Source organism: Tenrec ecaudatus, chromosome 12 (assembly GCF_050624435.1).
Source record: "Tenrec ecaudatus isolate mTenEca1 chromosome 12, mTenEca1.hap1, whole genome shotgun sequence".
NCBI lineage: Eukaryota > Metazoa > Chordata > Mammalia > Afrosoricida > Tenrecidae > Tenrec > Tenrec ecaudatus.
This window is the reverse complement of record NC_134541.1, coordinates 126103449-126126470: the sequence shown is the minus strand read 5'-3', so window position 1 is coordinate 126126470 and position 23022 is coordinate 126103449. Positions and strand designations below refer to the sequence as shown.

The 23022-nt window shown below is 56.0% G+C and overlaps 2 protein-coding genes across 2 annotated transcripts; one reads left to right on the top strand and one right to left on the bottom strand.

The window, feature by feature from the left end:
- Positions 1-490: 490 nt before the first annotated feature.
- TRIM72 (tripartite motif containing 72) lies at positions 491-8996 on the bottom strand. Its single transcript, XM_075528469.1, has 6 exons — positions 8607-8996; positions 4209-4304; positions 3888-4118; positions 2995-3017; positions 2317-2435; positions 491-1065 (listed from the first exon to the last, which is right to left on the bottom strand). The coding sequence occupies exons 1-6, from the start codon at positions 8994-8996 to the stop codon at positions 491-493; spliced, it is 1434 nt and encodes a 477-aa protein (XP_075384584.1).
- A 10509-nt stretch (positions 8997-19505) lies between these two features.
- On the top strand, positions 19506-20678 carry LOC142423241 (apoptosis-associated speck-like protein containing a CARD). Its single transcript, XM_075528468.1, has 3 exons — positions 19506-19810; positions 20084-20130; positions 20281-20678. Exons 1-3 carry the CDS (start codon positions 19537-19539, stop codon positions 20596-20598), a joined length of 639 nt encoding a protein of 212 aa, XP_075384583.1. The 5' UTR covers positions 19506-19536; the 3' UTR covers positions 20599-20678.
- The last annotated feature ends 2344 nt before the right edge of the window (positions 20679-23022 follow it).

Sequence of the window (23022 nt, the reverse complement as noted above, 5' to 3'; positions counted from 1 at the left end):
TGCTTCTGCAGCCCCCCTGCATCCTTCCAGGGCCCCCTAGGGGGGGAAGTACCGCCCACCTTGGGAAACCCAAGGCCTTTGGGTAGGGTGGAGTCTGGGTATCTGGTACCCCAATTCTGGGGGTGGGGGCCTACGATTCTTCCCTCTCTCTTCCACAAACCAGACCCCTTTCCCCTCCCTCCCTCCCTCAAGCTCAATCTCCTCCCACAATCCCTGGGGGGTGTCCCTCAAACCCACCCCTGAACCCCGATGTCCCCAAACTCAGATTTGGGACCTGCCTTCACCATCCCTTCCTTACCGCGCGCTGTTCAGTGTCCCCAAGCCCCACTTCACTCAGCCCGGCACAACCCCCCTCCCCCCAACACACTCTTCTCAAAATTCCTGGAGATCCCTCCCTCATCCCTGGATGCCTTGGTACAGACCCCCGCCCCCCATCCCAGGTGTGCCCCCAGGTGCGAGCCCACGCCCCTGCCCACCCGAGGCCTGGAGCTCAGGCCTCCGCGCCCTGGGGCCCCACCAGCAGCAGCGGCTGGGCGTTCTTGCCCTTGTCGTGCCAGCACACGTCGAAGAAGGGGTACACGGGCCCGGGCAGCCGCTCGCGGAAGGCGTAGAGCAGGGCGAGCGCGTCGGCGTCGCTGGCGTCGTAGAAGGCCAGGAAGCCTTCGCCGAAGCTCAGGTAGACGCCGATGCGCGTGGGCCGCCTCTCGGGCCCGCTCAGCGCCTGCGGCTCCTTGGCCTCCACGTGGGCCTCCAGGACCTTGCCGTCGCGCAGGCCCAGCAGCCACAGCCCCTGCGAGGGCACCGCGTGCAGCCGGCCGCGGCGACCGGCCTGGGCCGCCATCACGCCGAGCGCCCAGCGCGGCTTGTCGCCCACCTCCACCTCCCAGTAGTGCTCGTGGTCGCAGAGTTGCTGCCGGGCCACCACCGCCACGGCCTTGTCGAACTGGCGCGGGTCGTCGCTGGCCGGCGGGGCCTTCTGCTCCGAGCATTCCACCCGGCGGCCCGACGGGGCCACCACCAGGCTGGGGTGCGCCGTGCTGGGATCGAAGGTCAGCTCCTCCAGCGCTGCGGGGTGGGCACCGAGCTCAGGCCACGGGCATCTTGGCCGGGCTGTGCCCCTTTCCCACCGGGGTTGACTCTGAGCTTATCTCTGCAAACCCCATCAACAGCTGGGGACCGTGAGCCCTCCTGACTGGCTGGGTCAGAGATTGCACAACGTAAAACTGGGCCATCACCCCCTCCCTGCCTCCCTGCCTCCAGGGTTCCGGGAAGGGCTAAACTAATGCATGTGGAGCTCTGCTGAGGCCTAGGAAACCCCGGGGCCCAAGATCACCGAGCCAGGAAAGTTCTAGCCCAGGCCCTGCCCCATCTAGCTTCACCCGGATATGGCGGGGTACGTGGACCGCAGTCTCCCCTTGGACCAAAGGAGAGTTCTGCTAGCCCCATCTGTGCTCAGGGAGGGCCAGCTACTCGGCTGGCCTTGGCTGTGGGTCTCGGGGCTCCCTAACCCGGAGCTTTCTATCTTAGGAGGAGAAAGTGTGTCTGACTGGGGCCCCAGGGCATCTGCAAAAGGTCAGGCCCCAGCGAGCAGGGATTATGCTCTCCTGTGGATGTCACAGGAGCCCGGGGCAGAGTGGGTGACACATTGGGCTTCGAACCTCAAGGTCAGCAGTTCAACACCGCCCCTCGGGAGAAAGAGGAGGCTTTCTACTCCTGTAAGGAGTCACAGTCTCAGAAACCCACAGGGGCAGTTCTACCCTGTCCTATAGGTCACTGTAAATCAGAATCGACTCGATGGTGGTGAGTTTGGTTTTAGGGCAGGTGGATGTCACAGGAGGTCAATGAGGGGGCCACACCGAGGCAGATCCACCCAGGTCCCAGCTTCCCGTGGCTAATTCCAACAGCGGCATTCCTGGGGTAAGCAGCATCCTCTCCATCTCAATCTCCCACGCCCCCCAAAGCGGCAAGAGTTGGGGGGGTGGAGTATGGAACCCCAGAGGGAGTGAAGCAGTAACCCCTCTGCTTTTGAGTCGACTCTGGCTCCAAACAGCCTGATAAAACAGCGTGGAACTAACTACTCCACAGAGTTTCCAAACTGTAAATCTTTCTCCCGCTGAGTGGCTGGTGGCTTTGAACTCACCACCTTGCAGTTAGCAGCTGGACCCACTGGTAACCCACTGCGCCAACAGGGCTCCTTAGGGGCACCCTCTGCTGCCTGAACCAGCTGAGATGGGGAGACCTTCCTCTATCGAGGGCTGTTGCCTCCCCTCCACCACACAGTCACACACACCAACCCAGTGCCCGTCCCTCCCGTACCTGGCATCAAAGCCCGGAACATCTTCCTCCACACATGGAATTTGAAGTCATCTGAAATGATGGGCAACTGGATGTCCAAGCGGGCCGGCGGTGGAGACTCGGCCAGGATCTTCTGCAGTCTAGGGGTGGGAGGTCAGGAAAGGTGTCTGAAGCCTTCTGGAGGAGGCGTGGGGTGGGGGTGGGAGGAGGGACAAGAAGAAGGACCCCCAAGGAGGGCCGGGGGGGGGTTGCATCGCAGGATCTGGCCACACCGCACCCCTGGACTCAAACTTTCCTTTGGGAGCAGATCCAAGCTCTGAGCCCCTCACTCGTTGCCCCCACCTTCCAGTGTTATCTGCTTTCACTGGCTCAGCCTCTGCACACAGAACCCCTCCTCCAGTCCCTGACCTGGCTTATGCGAGCCATCTCTCCAGGGCCCTGCCCAAGCACCTTCTCTTCTTCGGAAGCCTTCCCTGACCACCCGTTTCCCGCCACAGCAGCATGGAGCACACAGGCCCTGCCTGGAGGCTGAGAGGGCCCCAAGAGAGGGCAGGGACCGGTTCTGGTTCATTTCTGGGTTTAACATGCGGTGTGGTGCAGTGGACTAGCAGTGGGTTGGTAGGGAACAGTGCAGGAACCGTGGTGTCCCTGGAAGACTGGGGTCAGTTGGGGGAAAGGACGGGACTAGGTTGATCTCACCTGCTGGTCACCAAGCAGTATTTCTGGAGAGAGAGAGAAAGAGATCAAATAAGTGAGGGAGGCAGGGAGGTCCTGGGGACTTCTGAGGATGAAGCAAGCATCAGATCAGGAAGCATCAGAGAAGCCTGCCCCCACCAAAGACCAAAACAAAACTCAGAACTGGAGGCCATGACTAGCCTCTCACCTCTCTGTAAATTAGAAAAGGCATCCCCTTCCTGGCAACTCCAAGGAGACCTGGTGGCCTACTGGTTACACAGTACCACAAGGTCAACTACAACCACAAGGTCAACCGCTACGCCTCGGGAGAAAGACAATGCCTTCTACGCCCCCAAAGATTTAGTCTTGGGGACTCCCAGGAGCAGTCCTACCCTGTCCTAGGGGGTCACCAAAGTCGGCAGCCACAAAATGCAGTGAGTTTATTTTCTGCTTCATCTCCCCCCTCAAAAAAAATGCTAATCCCACCTGTTGGAAGATTATCTTAATGCATATACAAATCTACTAGCCTGTGATACACATGGTGCCCAGTTAAATAGAGTGTCCTTGCGTGGTGCTCACAGAGTCCTGGTAGCCTAGTAGTTACGCACTGAGCTGCTAACAGCAAGGTCAATGGTTCGAAACCACCAGCCCTTGTGAGGGAGGATCGGCTTTCTACTACCATAAAGAGTCACCGTCTCAGAAACTCACAAGGACACTTCTCACCTGTCCTACAGGGTTGCTCTGTTGACAAGGACTCGCTAGCAGGAAATTGAGTTGCTGTACAGTGTTCAAGGTCAAAAGCCATACAGCAGTCTTGGGGCCCCCCCTCTCCTCGGTGAGTGACCCAGGCTGGTCCCTGCCTCTCTCTTGGCCCCTGTCGAATACTGGGATGAGGTCTCCGGGGGCTGGGTACTCACCATGAGAAACTCAGTCTGCGGCTTTTCGGCTACATCCTCCAGCACCTTCTCCATCTGCCGCAGCTGCTCCAGGTAAGAGCCCAAGCCCCCCAGCTCCCGCCGCAGGGCTTGCCCTGCTTCTTCCTGCAAGCGCGCTGCCTCCCGGTCCAAAGAGCTCTCCAGAGCATCCAGGAACACCCGCATCTTCCCCAGCTGCTCCCCCACGGCCTCCCGGAACTGTCGAACTGTCTCCTGAGGAAGGGGCAGAAAGGCAAACGCGCTTAGCTGGGGACGCCCAGCCTGAGCCCCCAGCCCCCAGATGCTGCCAGGCTGTGCCCTCACCTCCACCTCGGCCAGCTGGTGCTGGAGCAGGGCCACGCTCTTCTCCTTGTGCGTGCATGCCTCCTGCAGCACCTGCTGCTGCTGGGGGAGCTGCGTCTGGGGGGGGGAGGGGGAGGACACAGAGAAGTGAGGAAGAGACCACCTCCCAAAGCTGCAGCTCCCACCCTGGGCCGCTGTCCCCAGCTCCTCCGCCAGCCAGGCTGGCATCTGATCCTTCCTGATGGGAAAACGCTTGCCCTTCCTTCCCGGGCTGGTTCCCTAACCTTCCCTTCCCTGGTTCATCCCCTCTGCAGTCAGCCCCCCAGCACAAGACCTTGGGAGGGTGGCAGCTGTGGCCACCGACCCACCAGGAGAACAGGGGCTCCGAGCACGGTCATGTGCTTAGAAAGACTCTTTCCAGCCTGCTGCTGCTTCTCTGCCCCTCGGAGTGCTCCATTGCCATCTGCCTGGGGCTTTGTGTGATGGCCCCTCCTTTGAAGTCATCCAGAATGAACTTGACTTCACCCTCAAAGGCAGCCTCGGCTTTGACTGGGTCAGCCAGGTGTATACGGTCCCACGGCAGAGCCCCTCCCCCCATGAACCTGATGTGTCTGCTTTCCCTTCCCCTAAACCCACGGCCAATGGGTCAGTTGTGGTTTCTGGCGACCCTATCGCACAGACTAAAACTGTCCCTGCGGTTTCTGAGGCTGCACACCTTGACAGGCGCAGAAAATCTCATTGTTCTCGGGAAGAGCAATGGGTTGGGACTGCTGGCTGGCCTTGCGGTTTGCAGCCCAACCTCGCAGGCGCTGTGCCCCTGGGGCTTGTCAGGGTGGTGAAGGAGGTATGAAGGAAGAAAGGCACCCTCCCCTGGGCCTAGCCTGCACACCCTCCTTGAAAGTAGAGCACCATCCAAACACCTTAGCCGGCTTCCTGAACACCCACGAGCTCTGGAAAGAAATGCCCACTGGCCACAGAACCCCAAATCACGAAAGAAGAAGACCAGGCGGCCTGGTCCGCTGGAGCCTAGTGGGCCACCACGATGATAGCCGTGGCCCTTCTCGTCCAGAAGTGGACACACCTCCATGTTAGAAATCATCACCCATTTGCCATCAGAAGGGCAGCATCTGTCCCAGGACGGTGCTCCAGAGGTTGGGAAGCAGGAGCCGTAGGGAGGAGGTGGGGTAAGTGACGGGATGGTGAAGGGCGTTAAATGACCTCCTCTTAAACCTTCCTCGGATTCCCAAGCAAAGGTTGAAAACACTGCCATTGGGATTGTTCTGACTCATAGCAGCAACCTTATCCTGGGGAAGAATCGTACTGCTCCTTGGGGTTCCCAAGACCCCATCTTTACGGGAGCAGACAGCTTCACCTTTCTCCTGCACAGCGGCTGGAGGCTGTGAATCACCCACCTTGCCGTTAGACATACGGATGCTTCACCCACAACACCACCAGGGCTTGCTCACTCACTGTCCTCCAGACCACGTGAATTCATAGCGACCCTGTAGGACAGGGTAGAACTGCCCCCATGGGTCTCTTGAGACTGAGACTTTACGGGATTAGAAAGCCTCCTCTTTCTCCTTCCAGGCAGCTGGTGGTTTTGAACTGCAGACCTTAGGGTTAACAGCCCAGTACATAACCCACTACGCCACCAGGGCTCCTCTCTTTGTGGGCTAGGAGGAGGCAATGTCAGCAAGTGTCTGCTGGCTGAGCAACCAAACTCGTCTGTGGGCAGGCTCCCAGCCCGGCCCCAGGGTTTGTGACTGCTGACAAACAGATACAGGTAGCCACGTTGCTGGGATAAGATGTGCAGGGCTGCGGTCCTGCATCGGCTAGTTCCCTTCTCTGCAGAATGGGGACAGCGGGCCATCCCCACCTCCCCTGTGGCTGGGACAAATGGACCTCTCCCTCCCCACCCACCCCACCCCCACCCCCAGCCTCTGGGTTGGACCCTGGGCGCCCTGGCTGCCTGCCTACCCAGTCTCCTCCTGGGGACCTCCTCCCAGGTAGCAGCCCCACCAACTGAGGGGCCAGCCTAGGCCAAGCTGGTGACTTCTGGGTGCTGGACAGACAGGATCTAGAGGTGGCAGACTGAGCCATGGGAAACAAGCAGGGAGCCATCCTGGAGGCACTGGAGAACCTGACCTCCGATGAGCTCAAGAAGTTCAAGTTGAAGCTGGGAGCAGCTAAGATGCGCGGTGGTTTTCAGAACATCCCGCGGGGGGGGAGGGGGTGTGCTCTGGGACCACTCGACACCAACACCGTGGACCTCGCAGACAGGATGGTCACCTGCTGCGAGGCGTATGCCGCGGTGTTGGCAGCAGACGTGCTGGTGGACATGGGCTCGCAGGACGAGGCCAGCAGCTTTGGAGCGTCCAGTGAGTGGCCAGGCTGGCCTTTGCTCAGGTGTCTGGTCCCTGCCCCGTCCCCTCCCTAGAGTCCTTTCACCCCTCTGGAAGTTCTTGCATGCCCCTCAGGACTGGGCTGAAGCCTCAGGCCTCTTGCCCTGGCCACAGTGGTGCCTTCTCATCCATCCGCTCTGCTTTCTCTCACAGATGAAGCTGGCCAAGGTCAGGTGCTCTGGAGTGGTCAGCAGAGGTGAGCCTAAGCAGGAAGGCCGGGGCAGGGGTGGAGTGGGGGTAGGTGGGACACTTCGACTACCCTGGGCATGGAGAGCACCCACCAAAGCTGGGGGGATGGATTAACAAGGAAATGGGGACAGTGGACAGCAGGACTGTGCCCCAGGAGAGCCTGGGGGCCCCTCATGCTAGACTGAAACCAGGGTCTGCCCCACTAGGAGTCTAGGGGCCAGAGAGCAGCCGAGCGCAACACTGGTGTGCACAGGATCGAGACTCCCCTCACCTCCAGAAACCAGTCGAGCCCCAGCCAAGACTCGCCCCGTCCTCTGCCCAGCCCTGCCCTGAAGACCAGGGATGTCTCCTAGCTAATCTAATAAAAAGATTTCATGGCAGGCCTTCCTGGCGAGTATGTGCCGAGTGCATGCGTGCACCGGTCCACCCACACCTGCTGCCGGTGCAGTGGGTCTGCGCCAGGGCGTGTCCTTTGGAGCCCTTTCGGGGTCTGTGCTTGCGTGGCTGACCGTGATGGGGCCATTGGGGGCTCTGCGGGGGTGGGGGAGGGGTGTGCAGAGGCAGAGGTAGGGTATGGCCGGTGCCCTGGCACGGGTGGGGAAAGACGCCAACAGGTCGCAGGCTGCCCGGGACCCTTCAGCAAAGTTAAAGCGAATTGCCGCTGGCTGCGCACACACAGCTCCGGGAGAACGAGCCCCCGACTAGATGAGGGGAATAAAGACGCATCTGCACATCGCCATGAACCCAAAGACCCACCGCGGTCGCCCTAGGGTCGCTATGAGTCAGGAACCTCCGGGCGGCAAGGGGAAGCAGCAGCAGAGCCGGGCTGGGATGCCGAGGGGAAGCAGGAGGGGGCTGTGAAACCTCCAGGCGCACCTAGGGATGTGCTCAGAACTCCCACCTCCAACTCCAGCGACAGCCTGTCCTTGGGTCTACCCACCAGCCTGTCCTTGGGTCTACCCACGCAGCCTCCCTTTCCGGGAAGCCCCGCCCCGTGACTACCAAGCCCGGGGGCGGGAGGACCACCTCCGAGGGGCATCCTTGCTGCAGCCAGCCCGACTGGGAGAGTGCACCTTCAGCCATTAACCACCAACGGCCACGGGCGCTGTTTTCCGTTCATGGCGCACGGGGGCCTGCCTGCAGGCCACGGAGCCCATTGCGAGGCCGGATTGCGTCTGGCTGCCGCGAGGCTCCGCCCGCATCTTTAGAAGCAGGGGCGCTTTGGGATAGTGGGGAGCAGGTTTCTTTGGAACCTGGCCGTCAGGACCCGCCCCTAACCCACCAAGACCCTCCCCTAACCCACCAAGACCCTCCCCTACCCGCCAGGACCCGCCCCTAACCCTCCAGGACCCGCCCCTAACCCACCAAGACCCTCACCTATCCGCCAGGACCCGCCCCTAACCCTCCAGGCTTCCAGATGCCCCCTGGGCACCGCACCTCTTGGCCCTTCTCACAACCCCAGGCGTTCCAGATGCTCAAAACCAAAACAGACTAAAACGCTCAAACCAGACTCACTCCCATCGAGCCGATGCCAACTAATAGCGACCCTCTAAAGTCTAGGACAAAGTAGAACTGCCCCCCTGTGCGTTTCCAAGACTGGGAATAGAGAGCCCAGTCTTGCTCCCGAGAAGTGGCTGGTAGTATCCAACTGTTGCCCTTGCAGTGAGCAACGCGTAACCCCTACACCAAGGCTCAGCATTCCAGTAAATGCTAAGACCTGCCCATCAGGCCCCGTCCCATCCGAACCATCCGGTTTGGCCCCCCCAACAGATTCCCATCCCCGCCACCACCACCCACCCCAGCCCCCGCCTCCCCCGAGTTCCCGCACCTTGAGACGCGCGTGGGCCTCCGCGGCGGACAGCAAGCGGTGCCCCCGGTGCGCTCCGAGCGAGGCGCACACGCCACACACGAGCGTGCGGTCCTGCTCGCAGTAGATGCTGAGCGGGTCCAGGTGCTCCTCGCAGTGGCCCTGTGGCACCTGCGCCAGCCCCTCCACCAGGCGTGCTAGCTGCAGGTTGGTGCTGAGCGCCTGCGGCCGCGTGGGTGCTTGACAACTGGGGCAGGGCACCGTGCCATCCCCACCGGACTCCCCCGCCACGCGGCCCAGGCAGGCACGGCAGAAGCTGTGGCCGCATTCTGCTGTCACGGGCGCGTCGAACAGCTGCAGGCACATCGGGCAGGACAGCTCCTGGTAGAGGAGGCGCGGGGCAGCTGACATGGTGGGTCTAGCTGGAGGAAGAATGGGTCAAGGGAGCCTGTGAGCTGGGCACGGCACCGTTCTCGGTCCCAAGGCCCCAACTGCGACCCCCAACGCTGCCACCACTCTGTGCCTCCTGGAGGAGGCTCTGGTTCAAGGCCCACGTCCCAAACAGGAAGGCTGTCCGTCCTGGCCAAGGGGAAAGGCATAAAGGCCGCTTCAACGGTAGTGGTCTGATACAAACCCCTCTCAGACCCCAACACCAGCCTGAGTGACACACGCTGTGTCCCTCGCTGTCCTTGCTCCTGTCTAAGCCCCAAATTCTCCAGCCCCTCTCCCCTCCTCTCACCCACCTTTCTAGGTTCCCCGGCCCTCTCTTCCCCCACATCTCCAGAACCACAAGACTCACAGGTCCAGTTGGGGGTCTTGGGCCAAAAGGAGACTCGCCGGAGACCCAGAAAGGTCAAGCTTCACCACAGGCTGCTCTGGAGACAAAGAGCCAGCGGCAAGCTCGGAGAAGGGGAAAATGGGCACCAGAGGGCGAGGCTCTCGGGCAGCTGGCAATGGATGTCCTGGGTGTGGGGCATTCAGGGAACATTGGACAAGAATCCAGCCTGAGCCATGGCCCCCGAACTATATTTAGCTGTCCTGCCTACCCTTAAACATCACGTCTGGAAACCGTTCTAAAAGGGAAAGCTGAGTGATCCTGGGATAGCCATGTCAGGGCCACCTGTCCTGGTCCATCTTATTAGCTCCTCCCCCAAGCAGCCTGAAGACAGAGCTCAGATGTAGCTAGGAGACAGGCTGCCCAGCCCACGGAAAAGACTAAAGCCTGCGGGCTGCTGGTCTCCTCTTTTGTCCCTATCCCCCCACCAGCCCATTCTTACTAGCCTCCCTCCTCCTCTTGTGTGGCCCCTCCCCTCTTTGTACCCACTCATTCCCCAAGCTTAGGGTTCAAGGTCACCGGACCTGCAGAAGGGCAGGATCTCACCCAAGCCTGAAAGAGTATCTTTTTCCAGGGTTGAAGTGTGTGTGTGTGTGTGTGTGTGTGTGTGTGTGTGTGTGTGTGTGTGTGTGAAAGTCAGGGAGGGGGTCTTATTTATATGTTCCCCCAGCACCCCTGCACAAGCCCTGGGCTAAGTGGACTTTCCTACGATGCTTGGACAATGAGCACTAAAGGGACAGCAGACGGAATGACTGAACTAAATTCAAAACCTGCAGCCTGGAGGCCACAGTGTGGGGATTGCGCCCGATCTGACCCCACCACACTAGGACGTGCAGCAAAGCAGCAAGGGGAGCAAAGCAATGAAATCCCTGGGGAATACCAAAATTAGACTTTGGGGCCAGGGCATGCCACCCCATCAGGCTTGACTGGAAAACACCTAAAGTTCAACAAATAGTCCTGGAACTATTCATAGGCTTTTCTTTTGTGTGTGCCTTTGGGGTTGTTTTTTTTTTTTTCCTTTGCTGTTTTGTTTTGCTCTGCCTTGTTTTTGTGCTTTTTATTGTCTCTACATGACTATACAGATAAGATAGACAGGGAAAATAATCCAGAGGAGAAAACAAGACTGATGGTGACTGATGCTGGGGGGCAGGGGGCGGGGACACCGGAGAGGGCTAGCCAGGGCAAGGAAGTGGGTGTCAACAAACCCAGGGACAAGAGAACAACAAGTGATCCAAAATCGGTGGCAAGGAGGGTGTGGGATGCAAGGGCAATGTAACCCAGAGGAATTACTGAAACCCGGATGAAGGCCGAACATGAGAGTGGGGCAAAAGGAAAGTAAAAGAAAATAGAGGAAAGAACTAGGAGGCAAAGGGCATTTATAGAGGTCTAAGTACAGGCTGTACATATGTAAATATATTTTTATATAACGATAGGGAAATGGATCTATGTACATATATTTATAGGTTTAGTATTAAGGTAGCAGATGGACATTGGACCTCTACTCAAGTACTCCCTCAACAGAAGAACACTCTGTTCTAATAACCCAGCATTCTGTGATGCTCACCTTCCCAACATGATCACTGCAGACAAAATGGGTGCATAAACAAATGTGGTGAAGAAAATTGATGGTGCCTGGGCATCAAGAGATATGGCGTCTGGGGTCTTACAGGCCTGAATACAAACAAGTGGCCATCTACCTGAGAAGCAACAAACCCCACATGGAAGAAGCTCACCAGCCTGTGTGATCATGAGGTGTTGATGGGATCAGGTATCAGGCATCAAAGACCCAGAAAAAAAACAACAACATATCAATGTGAATGAGGGGGAGCACTGAGTGGAGACGCAAAGCCCATCTGTAGACAACCGGACATCCTTCACAGAAGGGTCACAAAGAAGAGATAAGCCAGTCAGGGTGCAGCATAGCACCAATGAAACACAACTTTCCTCTAGTTCTTTAATGCTTCCTCTGCGCTCCCCGTCCCCACTATCATGATTCCAATTCTACCTTACAAATCCCACTGTATGGAGGAGAGCACGTACACGGGTACAGATAAGAAGTGGAAACACAGGGAATCCAGGACAGATAAACCCCTCAGGACCAATCATGAGAGAAGTGATACCAGGAGGGGAAGTGGGAGATGGGGGGGACAAAGGGGGAACTGATCACAATGATCTACATAGAAACCCCACCCAGGGGGATGGACAACAGAAAAGGGGGTGAGGGGAGACATGAAAAAATAATAATAATTTATAAATTATTAAGGATTTTGGGGGGAGAGAGGGTGGGAGAGGGAGGAGGGATAAATGAAGAGTTGATACCAAGGGCGCAAGTAGAAAGAAAATGTTTGAGAATGATGATGGCAACATATGTACAAATGTGCTTGACACAATGGATGCATGGATGTACTGTGATCAGAGCTGTATGAGCCCCCAATAAAATGATTTTTTTTAAAAATACAAAAAACCTGCAGCCTAGAGCTTAATCCTTCCCCTGGAGCCTGGGTGCCCCACACCCCCAGCCTCTGGCAACAGAGAGCAGTCTGAAACCCAAGGCACTTGGCATAGCTGAAGTTTCTGTAGCAAGTGCAGGCCTCACCCCACTTCGTGCCCTAGAAATGCAGGCCTGACTCCATTTCACCCCCTTAACCTTCTCAGCAACCATTTCTGCTTCCTTGTTCTCAGCGGATACGCCTGCACGTGTCCAAACTACATCACGGACCCGGCCACGTGCCTGCTGGCGCTGAGATGTGCCCGAGAGAGTCCTCTCCTTCCGGGGGGAGGGGGAAAAATGAGGAGCCGATGCCAAGGGCTCAGGCAGAAAGCAAATGTTTTGAGAAGGATGAGGGCAGCCCTTGAGCGCATGTGCCCGACACAATGGCTAGGTGTATGGATTGTGATAAACGTTGTACGAGCCCCAATAAAATGATTTTTAAACAAAGAGAGTTCTCTCGTTTGATGACACTGGCCAGCCAAGCAGAACTGTCTCTAAACCGGAGTGGGATCTAACCCCCCACCCCGAAAAAAAAACAACCTTGCAAGCAACCTTATAAATGTAAACCAATCGAAAATGTTTCCTCTGAGGTCCTTGACTTAAGGCTCTTGCCTTACAGGGAATCCAGGACAGATGCCTCTGCCAGGACCAGTGGTGAGAGTGGCGATGCCTGGAGGGCGGAGAGAGTGTGGGATAGAAAGCAGAGAAGAGGGCAGGGGGAGACGTCGGAGATTGTAACATATGACAAAATAATAATAATATATGAATGATGAAGGGTTCATGAGGTAGGGGGAGGGAGGAGGGAGGGGGTTCATGAGATGGGGGAGTGAGGAGGGAGGGGGGAAATGAGCAGGAGATATTAAGGGCTCAAGTAGAAGGCAAATGTTTTGAGAATGATGATGGCCACAAATGTACACATGTGCTTGACACAATGGATGGATGGATGGATTGTGATAAGAATTGTACGAGCCCCCAATAAAATGATTTTTTAAAAAGGTTCTTGTCTTTAATGAGACGGAAACGGACTGTGTCCTTGAAGCTTCCGTGGAAGCATTAAGAGAAACCGCTTTCGTCCTGTGCCTCTGGGTTTACGCTGTGTTTAACCTCCTGCGTCGAACGTTTCAGTGTGATCTTGCTATTCTCCTGCACATCGGGATGGCAGGAAGTGGGACCTGAGGGAACCTCGCCTGGGCACCCGAGGCCGTGAGGACCTGGAACTTCTGGGACCAAGCAGGAGTCCCTTGTGCCCTCAGGAGCTGCCGTAAGGCTAAGCACCCGCTTAGCCTGGAATCGGCACATCCTTGCTCTGAAATCCCCCAAGCGCATGGGCTTGGCTTGTCTCTCCTTCTTGCCTTTGCACAATGGGTGTGTGATAGCTCTGTGTGATTCTCTTGTGAGACGTTGAGCTCACAAGCTTCAGGTGCCTTCTCTGGGGACGCTGCCAGAACTCCAGGTGGTAAGAACCCCAGTTTCTCTGTGACGGGTCAGGAGAAAACTCTCGTGGCTCCTGCAGGACTTCTCTGTGGGGACACCAGATCCGACAGTGGTTGGGAGAGGCTCCATCAGGGACCCCCAGTCCATTATGTGCAAGGAATGTTGGTCCTTGCCTTTCGGTGTGGCTGGCCCTCACTTAGGCATGTCTGTCTGGAGAGCCGGTGGCTCCTTTGCGGAGTCTCTTCCTTCTTTGCAAGTTCACTGTCCTGCACCGGGAACTGGAAAATAAAGGCCCCAGTAAAAGAAGCGAAATGCCAAGCTGGGGCTGGAGGCTTTAGTCAATCCTCTCAGCCCGGGTGGTTTGCCATCAATGAGGAAGGGTGTCGGGAACAAGGGAGGTAGCGGTCAACTCAATCCTTCTCTGCAGATGGGACAGGGCTGGCCTCTGATCCGTGGAAGGGACGCCGTGGTCTGTGGTGGGTCGGAGGCTAAGGTCGAGCCAGAAACCATGTCTAGGGTAGGAGCAGGTGAGGGGCTCTGTTGCTGACCGTATAACCAAGTTCTGGGACGTGTCTCGGAGCACGAGCCTCTAGCTCTTCCTAAGGGAGAGCAACCAGAGAGCAACGCGTGCCGTGGAAGGCAAATGCTCCCTGTCATGGGCTAACTGCAAACAAAGAGCAGAACATCACCCACCCCCACCACCACCACCCCAAATCAGGGCCAGGGCAAAAGCAGGTCCTGAAAGTCCACACTAGAAGCTTCGGCTGGTTGTCCCCAAAATAATCACCTAAACCCTTTGGTGACAGCATCTTCGAAGAATATACGGCAAAGAAGGTAAGAAAAATTCCTGCTAGAACCTGCATGAAGCTCCTCGCTGTCCTCAAGTCAATCCCGGCTCCGGGCCACCCCCCAGGCCCGGGTAGAGCTGCCCTTGTGCGTTTCTGGGACGGTCGCCCTTTCTTCTGGAGGGGAAGCCTCCTCCTGGTCACAGAGCAGCTTCGGACCTTGTGGTCAGCAGGCCAGCGGGTGACCTTCGGTTGGAAGCTGTGAATGTGTCCCATCAACACCAGGCACCCGGGGCTTTAAGACGCCGTGACTGCCAGTACAAGGCTCATGCGGCTATTTTCTTGCTGGGTGGCTCTGGGCAATTTTTTTCACCCGTGAAACAGGGGTGTCATAAGGATTATCAAGGCTGCTGGAGCATCACGCTAACCGAATCAGGTAATTCTTACAACAGGGTCCCGCTCACAGGGTGTAGTCACCACATACTGGCCGTTGGTTCTATCACAGCTACTCCGAACTAACAAACCCTCCTAGTGGTCTTGGGAGGTCAGTAGCATCACCCCCACTCGCAGATGGACACCAAGGCTCAGAGACATTAATGACAACCACGCGCTCCTTACGAGGTGTCCGGCCTGTTCTACAGCCTAGCTCCATCTTTGCCCTTAGCTTACGGGAGGCCAGGAGGAGGAGGAGTGACATGGTTTGCCAAGGTCCCGGCAGCCTATAACCCTGAAGACCCAGCAATCAAAAGATGGGCGGGGGGTGTCCTAAAAAGGAAGCCTCTTATCTCCGCCAAGCCCTCTGGCTCTGGTGCAGCGAGAGGCCAGAGTGAGCCCCAGGTGAATCCTGGTGGTTCTCTCCCGCGAGAAGTCAGAGCTCCAAGCACTCCACCCAGAGAGAGATGGGATTACTGGTCCCCACCCGGCAATCTCTGTCCCCTTCACCCTGGCGGTGGTGGGCAAGAGGGGTGTCATGGGCAAGTCACTGCCCTTCCCAGAGCTCTGACTGTCTTATGGCCTGGTAAGGTGAGCTTAGTATTGCTCCTGGATCCAGACCCATAGATGGCCTGTGACTTCCGGCAGTCACCCAACTAGGAAGCAAGCACGCTTCCATGGGTCTGACACCCCCTCATCTCCTGCTTTTCTCCCTACTCCAGACTCTTCTGGGTGCATTTTATAAATCCTACAGCATTCTGAAACTAGGAGTAGTAGTTAGGAGTTGAGACGCTAACGAAAAGGCCGGCCCTTTGGAAGACGAGGCTTTCTGCTAGAGTGTCGGTCTGAGTGTCATCTATTGCTGTACCAGTGACATGCTGCTTGCGTGACTTTCGCTGCTTTGAGATCAGGAAACGTGAGTCCTCTTACTTTATTCTTAGAATCTGCTGTAGCGATTGGGGCCTCCTGCCAGTCTATATCTATTGGGAGATTGGCTTTTCCATTTCTGTAAAGAAGACTGTTAGGCCTTGGCTCAAGATTGGATGAAATCTGTGAAGCTCTCTGATGGAGGAATTCCTGAAGACTCGTTTTCTCCTCGGCAAAGTGGAGACACACACACACACACACACATCACGGCATTGTTGGGAGAATTGAGATGTTCAGAGCTTAGCTCAGCGCCTTGCACAAGGGTCAATCCTGTTCCTCAAAGCAATTTAAATATCATTTTACAAACAACTGAAATCACAATTATATCAATGATAATCCCCCCCTTTTTATTTTCAATTTTACTTCAAAGCCCAATATGGCTCAAGAGCAGGGGTTCTCAACCTGTGGATCTCAACCCCTTTGGGGGTCGAATGACCCTTACACAGGGGTCATCTAATTCATAACAGTAGCAAAATGACAGTTATAAAGTGGCAATGAAAATAATTTTATGGTTGGGGGGGTCACCACCACATGAGGAACTGTATGAAAGAGCTAAACAAGCTCCCATCTAGCTGAGAAGCAACAAAGCCCACATAGAAGAAGCACTCCAGCCTGTGTGATCACGAGGTGTCAACGGGATCTGGGATCAGGCATCAAAGAGCAAAGAATCATATCATTGTGAATAAGGAGTAGTGTGGAGTGGGGACCCAAAGCCCATCTGTAGGCAACTGGACATCCCTTATAGAAGGGCCGCCGGGAGGAGATGAGCCAGTCAGGGTGCAGTGTAGCAACATTGAAACATACAGCTTTCCTCTAGTTCTTTAATGCTTCCTCCCCCCGGCCCCTGCCCAGGTCTCATGATCACAGCTCTACCTTACAAATCCAGCTAGACCAGAGCATATACACTGATACAGATAGGAACTGGAAACACAGAGAATCCAGGACAGATGAACCCCTCAGGACCAATAATGAGAGTAGCCATACCAGGAGAGGAAGGGGAAGAAAGAAAGAGGGTACCAATTACATATGACCCCTCCCTGGGGGACAGACAACAGAAAAGTGGGTGAAGGGAGATGTCGGACAGTGCAAGACATGACAAAATAATAATTTATAAACTATCAAGGGCTCTTGAGGGAGGGGGGGCAGGGGAGGGAGGAGAAAATATGAGACGCTGATACCAGGGGCTCAAGTAGAAAGCAAATGTTAAGAATGATGGCAACAAATGTACACATGTGCTTGACACAAAGGATGGATGGATTGTGACAAGAGTTGTACGAGCCTCCAATAAAATGATTTTTTTAAAGAAAGGGTCGTGGCATTAGGAAGGTTGAGAACCACTTTACTAAAGTGAACTCCTGAGGTGGTAAAGACTTTTATTTATCATCTGAATTTACATAGGGCGTGTAAGCCGAAGTCAAAGCCCGACCACCTCCCTCTTGTTTTCTTGCTTTCCTTCTCATTTGGGTGATGGCTACCATAGTTCTAAGTCTACTTTACCACTAGCCTTTGAACTGTCAGCTGTACATAATACCAACCCTTTCATATTGGGAATATAATTTTTTTATTTTTCTAAATTAAATAAAACGTGCTCAAAACAAAAAAAAAACAGAAACTAAGGTGGGAAACCTGGAAGCTAATGTTATTGTTGCTGTGTTGTTGTTGTTATCAGCTCTCACCGGGTCTGGGCATTTAGTACATCTGTTGAAAGTAAAGTGCATGCTTTCGATACTTTGTACCCTTCTCTACTGGTTCAAGTTCAGAATTGCCATCTTCACTGGGCAGCAATACGTTCTCTGGCCACAAGGCGTCGCTGGAGAACACTGGGCTCCAGCTGGACACCAGCGACCAGTGAGGCGTCCAGCCCCCTAAGGAACCCTGGTGGTGTCACAGCAAAGTGCTGGTGCTTGTCCTGGGAGGATGCCAAAGGGGAGACCCCAGCCTGGTGGCTCAAGTCTCTCTGGATGTGTGCATGGGTAGGAGTGTGGGATGGGGTAGGGCACCTGCTAGGGGCAATCTGAGTCCCAGAGAAAAGCTTTGGACAGAGACACCCTCCCTGACACATATTCTCACCCGGGAAGCTGGGGTGCCCTCACACCCATGGGTGTGATTTCCCGTTACCCCAAAGCTTCTGTTGAAATAATGGTGGCCTCGTTCGGATGGACCCCCTTATCAGGAAGATGTGTCTTGGTTCAGTTTTGTTTCCTAATTCTACTGATCGAATCAGGAGCCCCGGTGGCATAGTGGTTACACATTGGGCTGCTAACCACAAGGTTGGCAGTTTGAAACCACCAGCCGCTCCACAGGAGAAAGGCAGGGCTTTCTACTCCCGTAGTGAGTGAGTCTGGGAAACTCACAAGAGCAGTATAGGTCGTTATGCGTCGGCATCGACTCGATGGCAGTGAATTTGGTTTAACAGGTCAAACACCAAAGCATCTCAGATTCAACAACTTGTAAAAAGAGTGCGGTGCTATGATTCTAGGTTCTGAACGACTTCCGTCAATCTTCTGTCATTCGCTGTGGCTTCTCTGGACCAGACAGGTGGAAAGTCTGTGCTGGAGAGGGTGGGCCAGAGGGTGTGGAGATCTGGCTTCTGCCCTCACGAAGCTCTCAGTAGATCGAGACCTCAGAGGAGCCACCTGAGTCCATGACCCAGGAATTATGTATTTTTCCCAGCAGAGACATGGAAGTTTTCCCAAAGGACAGGCTCAGAAGCTAAATCCCCCTCATCGGGTGACCTGGGAGGAGACCTGGTGGTGTCCGGGTGATGGGGTTGGGTTGCTGACCACGGGGCTTTCTACTCCCGGAAAGATGCGCAGCCTCAGAAACCCACATGGGCCGTTCAACGCTGTCCATTAGAGTTGCTCGGAGTCAGAATAGGCTTGCGTGTGGTTTGGGGCAAGTCTTTCAAGTCCTCCCAGTCCGTTTACTCAGTTGTAAACGGAGACTCCTGTTTCCAAAACTCAAGCCAATGAAACCCCACGGCTCCCAACAGTTTGAGCCGTGACCGACCCCGGGGTGGCTCAGGACCCACCGGGTTTGGTTCCATTGTGCGTGGGGTTACCAACGGGCCTGATGACACCTAACAACGTGCCTACTACAAAGAGGATGCTGTGGGGCTTAGAGAGAATGCAGGGGAGGGAGGGTCACATCCTACAGAGTGGCTTCAATGAGTTCTAGGGAGCTTGAGAAGCAGATGATCCCCGATGACCAGGAGGGACAAGAGGACCAACCAAGAGAGAGCAGGTGCCAGGTGTGTATGGGGTCAGAGACCAACAGGGTGGAGGGGGCAGCTGAGGTTGATCAGGGTCTTAAAAGCCAGGCCAGGAGGTTTCTGAGCTGGGGAGGCCCTGGGTTCTGTGAGTGGGTTCAGAAGAGGTCTCTTTTGGAATGGCGGTGCTGGGAAAGGAAGACAGTGGTGGGTGTAAGACATGAAAAACGAACATTTATAAATTATCAAGGGCTCATGAGGGAGGGAGAGTGGGGAAGTGGGGGAAATGAGCTGATACCAAGGGCTCAAGTAGAAAGCAAATGTTTTGAGAATGATGATGGCAACAAATGTACAAATGTGCTTGACACAATGGATGGATGTGATAAGAGCTGTAAGATCCCCCAATAAAATGATTAATAAAGTAAAAAACAGAGTTACCAGCGCCTCAGAAACCACGGGGACAGTTGTGTGAGTTGATGGCAGGTGAGAGGATGCAGAGATTCGGGAAACGTGGGGGTTCGGGGTTCCAGAGTTTCAGGACTTGAAGCCTTGGGGTGAACTCTGGTCCCTTGTTTTCCCAGGCCCTCAGAGACATCCGCAGCCGTCCCGGGCTCCCTGGGCCCAGCTGGAGCACGGGGTCCTTGCGCCCCCCGATGGCAGGAACCAGAGGGGTGCCGGGGGGTGCCTTTGTCCTCTGGCAGCTGTCTGGACAGGAAGGAGGCCGGCGTGGGGTGCGGTGCGGAGGGCGGGGAGTCCCGGGCCCCACCCTGGCAAACTTCCTGGGCGGCGCGGCGTGGGGGCAGCTCGGTTGAGCCTCGGCGGTGGCGGACCCCGGCGCCATGGGGGACGTCCGGGAAGCCATCCTGGAGGCGCTGGAGAACCTGACCCCGGAGGAGCTCAAGAAGTTCAAGCAGAAGCTGCTCTGGGTGCAGCTGCCCGAAGGCAGCGGGCGCCTCCCGCGGGGCACCCTGCAGTCCATGGACGCGCTCGACCTCACCGACAAGCTGGTCTGCTTCTACCTGGAGGAGCCCGCCGCCCGGCTCACGGACACCGTGCTGCGCGACATGGGCATGCAGCAGACGGCCGAGCGGCTGCAGCGGACCCTGCGCCGGGGTGAGTGTCCCCCGGGCCCCTAGGGGCGGCTGGACCCCTGGGACCAACCCCGTCACCCGCCCGCCCCAAACGTTTTCCCCTTTTCGATTTCAGTTCCTCCTACTGTCTGTAAAAACAAAAAACAAAAGAAAACTGGGCTCCTTCTGCTAGCAAGGAAGGTTCCTCTCCCTTGCCTCTGACCTTGGCATTCCCACCCACCCACCCCCGCGTCGGGACCTCGAGGCGGGAGGAGATACTAGAAGGGGCAAAGGGACACTTCGCTCTTACTTGCAGGACCTGGAGCCCAGCCAGCTGGCCCAGCGTGTCTTGCCTCCAGGCAGGTGACAGCCCAGGCAGGTGAGGCCGCCACACCCCCACTCCTCCCTCCCTCCCTCCCTCTCCAGCCGGGCGGGGGGGGGAGTTCGACCTGGGGGCCTGGCGGGATTCCCCTTAGGCTGCCCACCTAGAAGGGACTGGGGCCAAAAGCGCAGCCCAGGTGGCCCCTGCGGGGCGGGCGAGCTCATGCGCGCGCTCTCCTCCCTGGCCCCCCAGGCCCGCACTTTGTGGATCGGCACCGGGCAGCCCTCATCTCGCGGGTCACGGCCGTGGGCCCAGTGCTGGATGCCCTGTACGCCCACGCGCTGACGGAGGAGCAGTACGAGGCGGTGCTGGCCGAGACCACCAATCCCGCCAAGATGAGGAAGCTTTTCAGCTTTGCTCCTGCCTGGAACCTGACCTGCAAGGACCGGCTCCTCCAGGCCCTGAGGGACACCCAGCCCTACCTGGTCGAGGAACTGGAGCAGAGCTGAGATGTCTGTCTTCCCCAGGAGCACTCCCCCACCCCCACCCCTGGCCATTCCAGATCGCTGAGTCTGTAGACACAATATATGGAAAAACCCTGGCCCTTGTGTGTTTCCTACTTTCCAGCCTGCAAGCTACAGCGGGGAGACCCCTTGGGAAGTCTTGAGGCAGCAGAGCCTCCCCCATCTTGGGATCTGGCCCCCCAGGTCATGGTGTCTCAGTCACCCTGAAATATTTCTACCTCGTTCACCATTTGGTGTCTCCTCCACTGTACCCCCTTAAGACAGCCCTACAGCTCCATTCTAGGAAGACAGGCAGAGCCTGCAAGCAGAGGGCGGATTCTCAAGGCCTTTAGAAAGAGGCTAGTTACAGACTTGGAACTGACTCAGAGCAGAGTGGTTAAGAGCAAGACAGCTTTTTGCTCTCAACTCCCTGCTGGGAGCAAGGAGCCCAGCCTTCAATGGAGGCAGAGGGTCTGCAGAGAGGCCAGCAGGCAGACATCAAAAGGACACCAGATTTTGTCTTCAGAATGCAGGGTGTAGGGAAGGGTGGCTGTGTGCCATTTGCAATGCTGCAAGCCCACAATGAACATGAACCCATGTTCATGTAGCCAGCTCACCCCCATCCCCACCGTGCAGACGGCTCTCGCGGGAAGGCACTTTCTGTTCTAAGGAGCACTGGTGATAGTATGGTTACACATTGGACTGTGAACCTCAAGGTCAGGAGTTTGAAACCATCAGTGGCTCCGAGGGAGAGAGACGGGCTTTCTACTCCTGTAGTCGGTGAACTTACAGGGCAGGTCTACCTTCCTCTAGGGCCACTAAGGTGTCGGCATTGACTCGATGACACGGAGATTGGTTTTGTGGTTGGAAAGATCAATCACTCCTGGGCCTGGACTCTTACAAGCAGGTCATCTATGTTCTCCTGCCAGGCCAGCCCTTCATGATCCTACGCAAGTTCCTCAGCAGACAATCCTGCCCCCAAGCACATGCTCACACCTCCACTTCCTTCATCCAAGCAGCTTGTTTGCTGAGCTCTGGGTGTCTTGCCTTCTCCTTACCCGGCCCAGCACACCAGTTGGCGTGCCTTCCTCTGGCCTCCAGCGGCACTTCCCAGAACTAAACCAGTGACAGGGTCAATTACCCCACAGCATTACCTCATGGGACAGAGCCCCACCTCTGTTCATGGAAGTGCTTATCACGATCTTTCTCTAGCTCCGCACAGAAACGACTGAAGGGATATGCGAGCCTTAGGGAACAGGATCATGCACAGCGGGTCTGCCAGAGCGGCAGCTGGACACGCACATGCACACAACACACCACACACACCAGTGCAGGTCTTCCAGAGCGGCAGCTGCACACACACACACATACACACACCACACCCCCTTGCAGGCCTGAAGGAAAGGACAGTATTCTGTAAGATGCAAGTGTTAGACCCTCCGGAGCAGGGCCCAAGTCTGAATCTTAGAGGACAGACTCAAAATCTCACCAACTGTCAGAATGGAAGTGCTTCCGCCACCCCCATCCCCACCTGTAAAGCAGGATTAGGACACGGCTTGTCCCCTTAGGACACAGCAAGCAGCCCAGAACAAGTACTTGAAAGATGTCACCAACAACCTCCAGTAGGCTGTGCAACTTCATAGAACACACTTCTTTAAAAACTGTAATAAAATCAATAAAATGAGGGAAGGCTCACAGCCTTAAAAAGGAGAGGAAAAAACCCTCCAAATCCTTTACCCCTCAGATCTAATTGGCTAAAAAAATAAAGAATTGAAATGAACTTGGAAACTTTAGGGACCTATAAGGTCCTCTCAAACACACGGGGCAGAAGGAATCCTACTAGGATTGTTTCTCTAAGCAGCGCTGATAGATAGCACTGAATTAACCACAAGGTCTGTGGTTCAAACCCACCAGCTGCTCTGTGGGAGAAAGGCGAGGCTTTCTGCCCCTGTAAGATTTACAGCTCCAGGGAACTCTACTCTGTCCTAGAGAAGAATCCGTGCTGGAGAAGTGAGAACTGGCCAACGGTCTTGAAGCACTGCCAGAATGCTCCTTACAGGTCAGGGAGCAGTGAGACGGTCTCAGGCACTTTGGGCAGGTGGCCCGGAGACCAAGACTTCATGCTTGGTAAAGCAGAGGGGCAGCAAAGGACACACTGGCCGGGAGATGGATTTATGAAGACCCAGGCTTCCCCCCAAGGATGGTCAACAACCGATGAGGCAGCCTGTCCACAAGAGGGAGGCCTAGAGCAGCAGTTCTCCACCTTCCTAAGGCCTCCACCCTCCCAACCACACAAATTACTTTTCTTGCTATTTCATCACAGTAACTTATGAATTGGTCGATCCCCATGAAAGGGCCTTTTGACCCCCTCAAAGGCGTCACGACCCCCAGGTTGAGAACCGCTGGCCTAGTCATGTGCCCGAGCTTGAG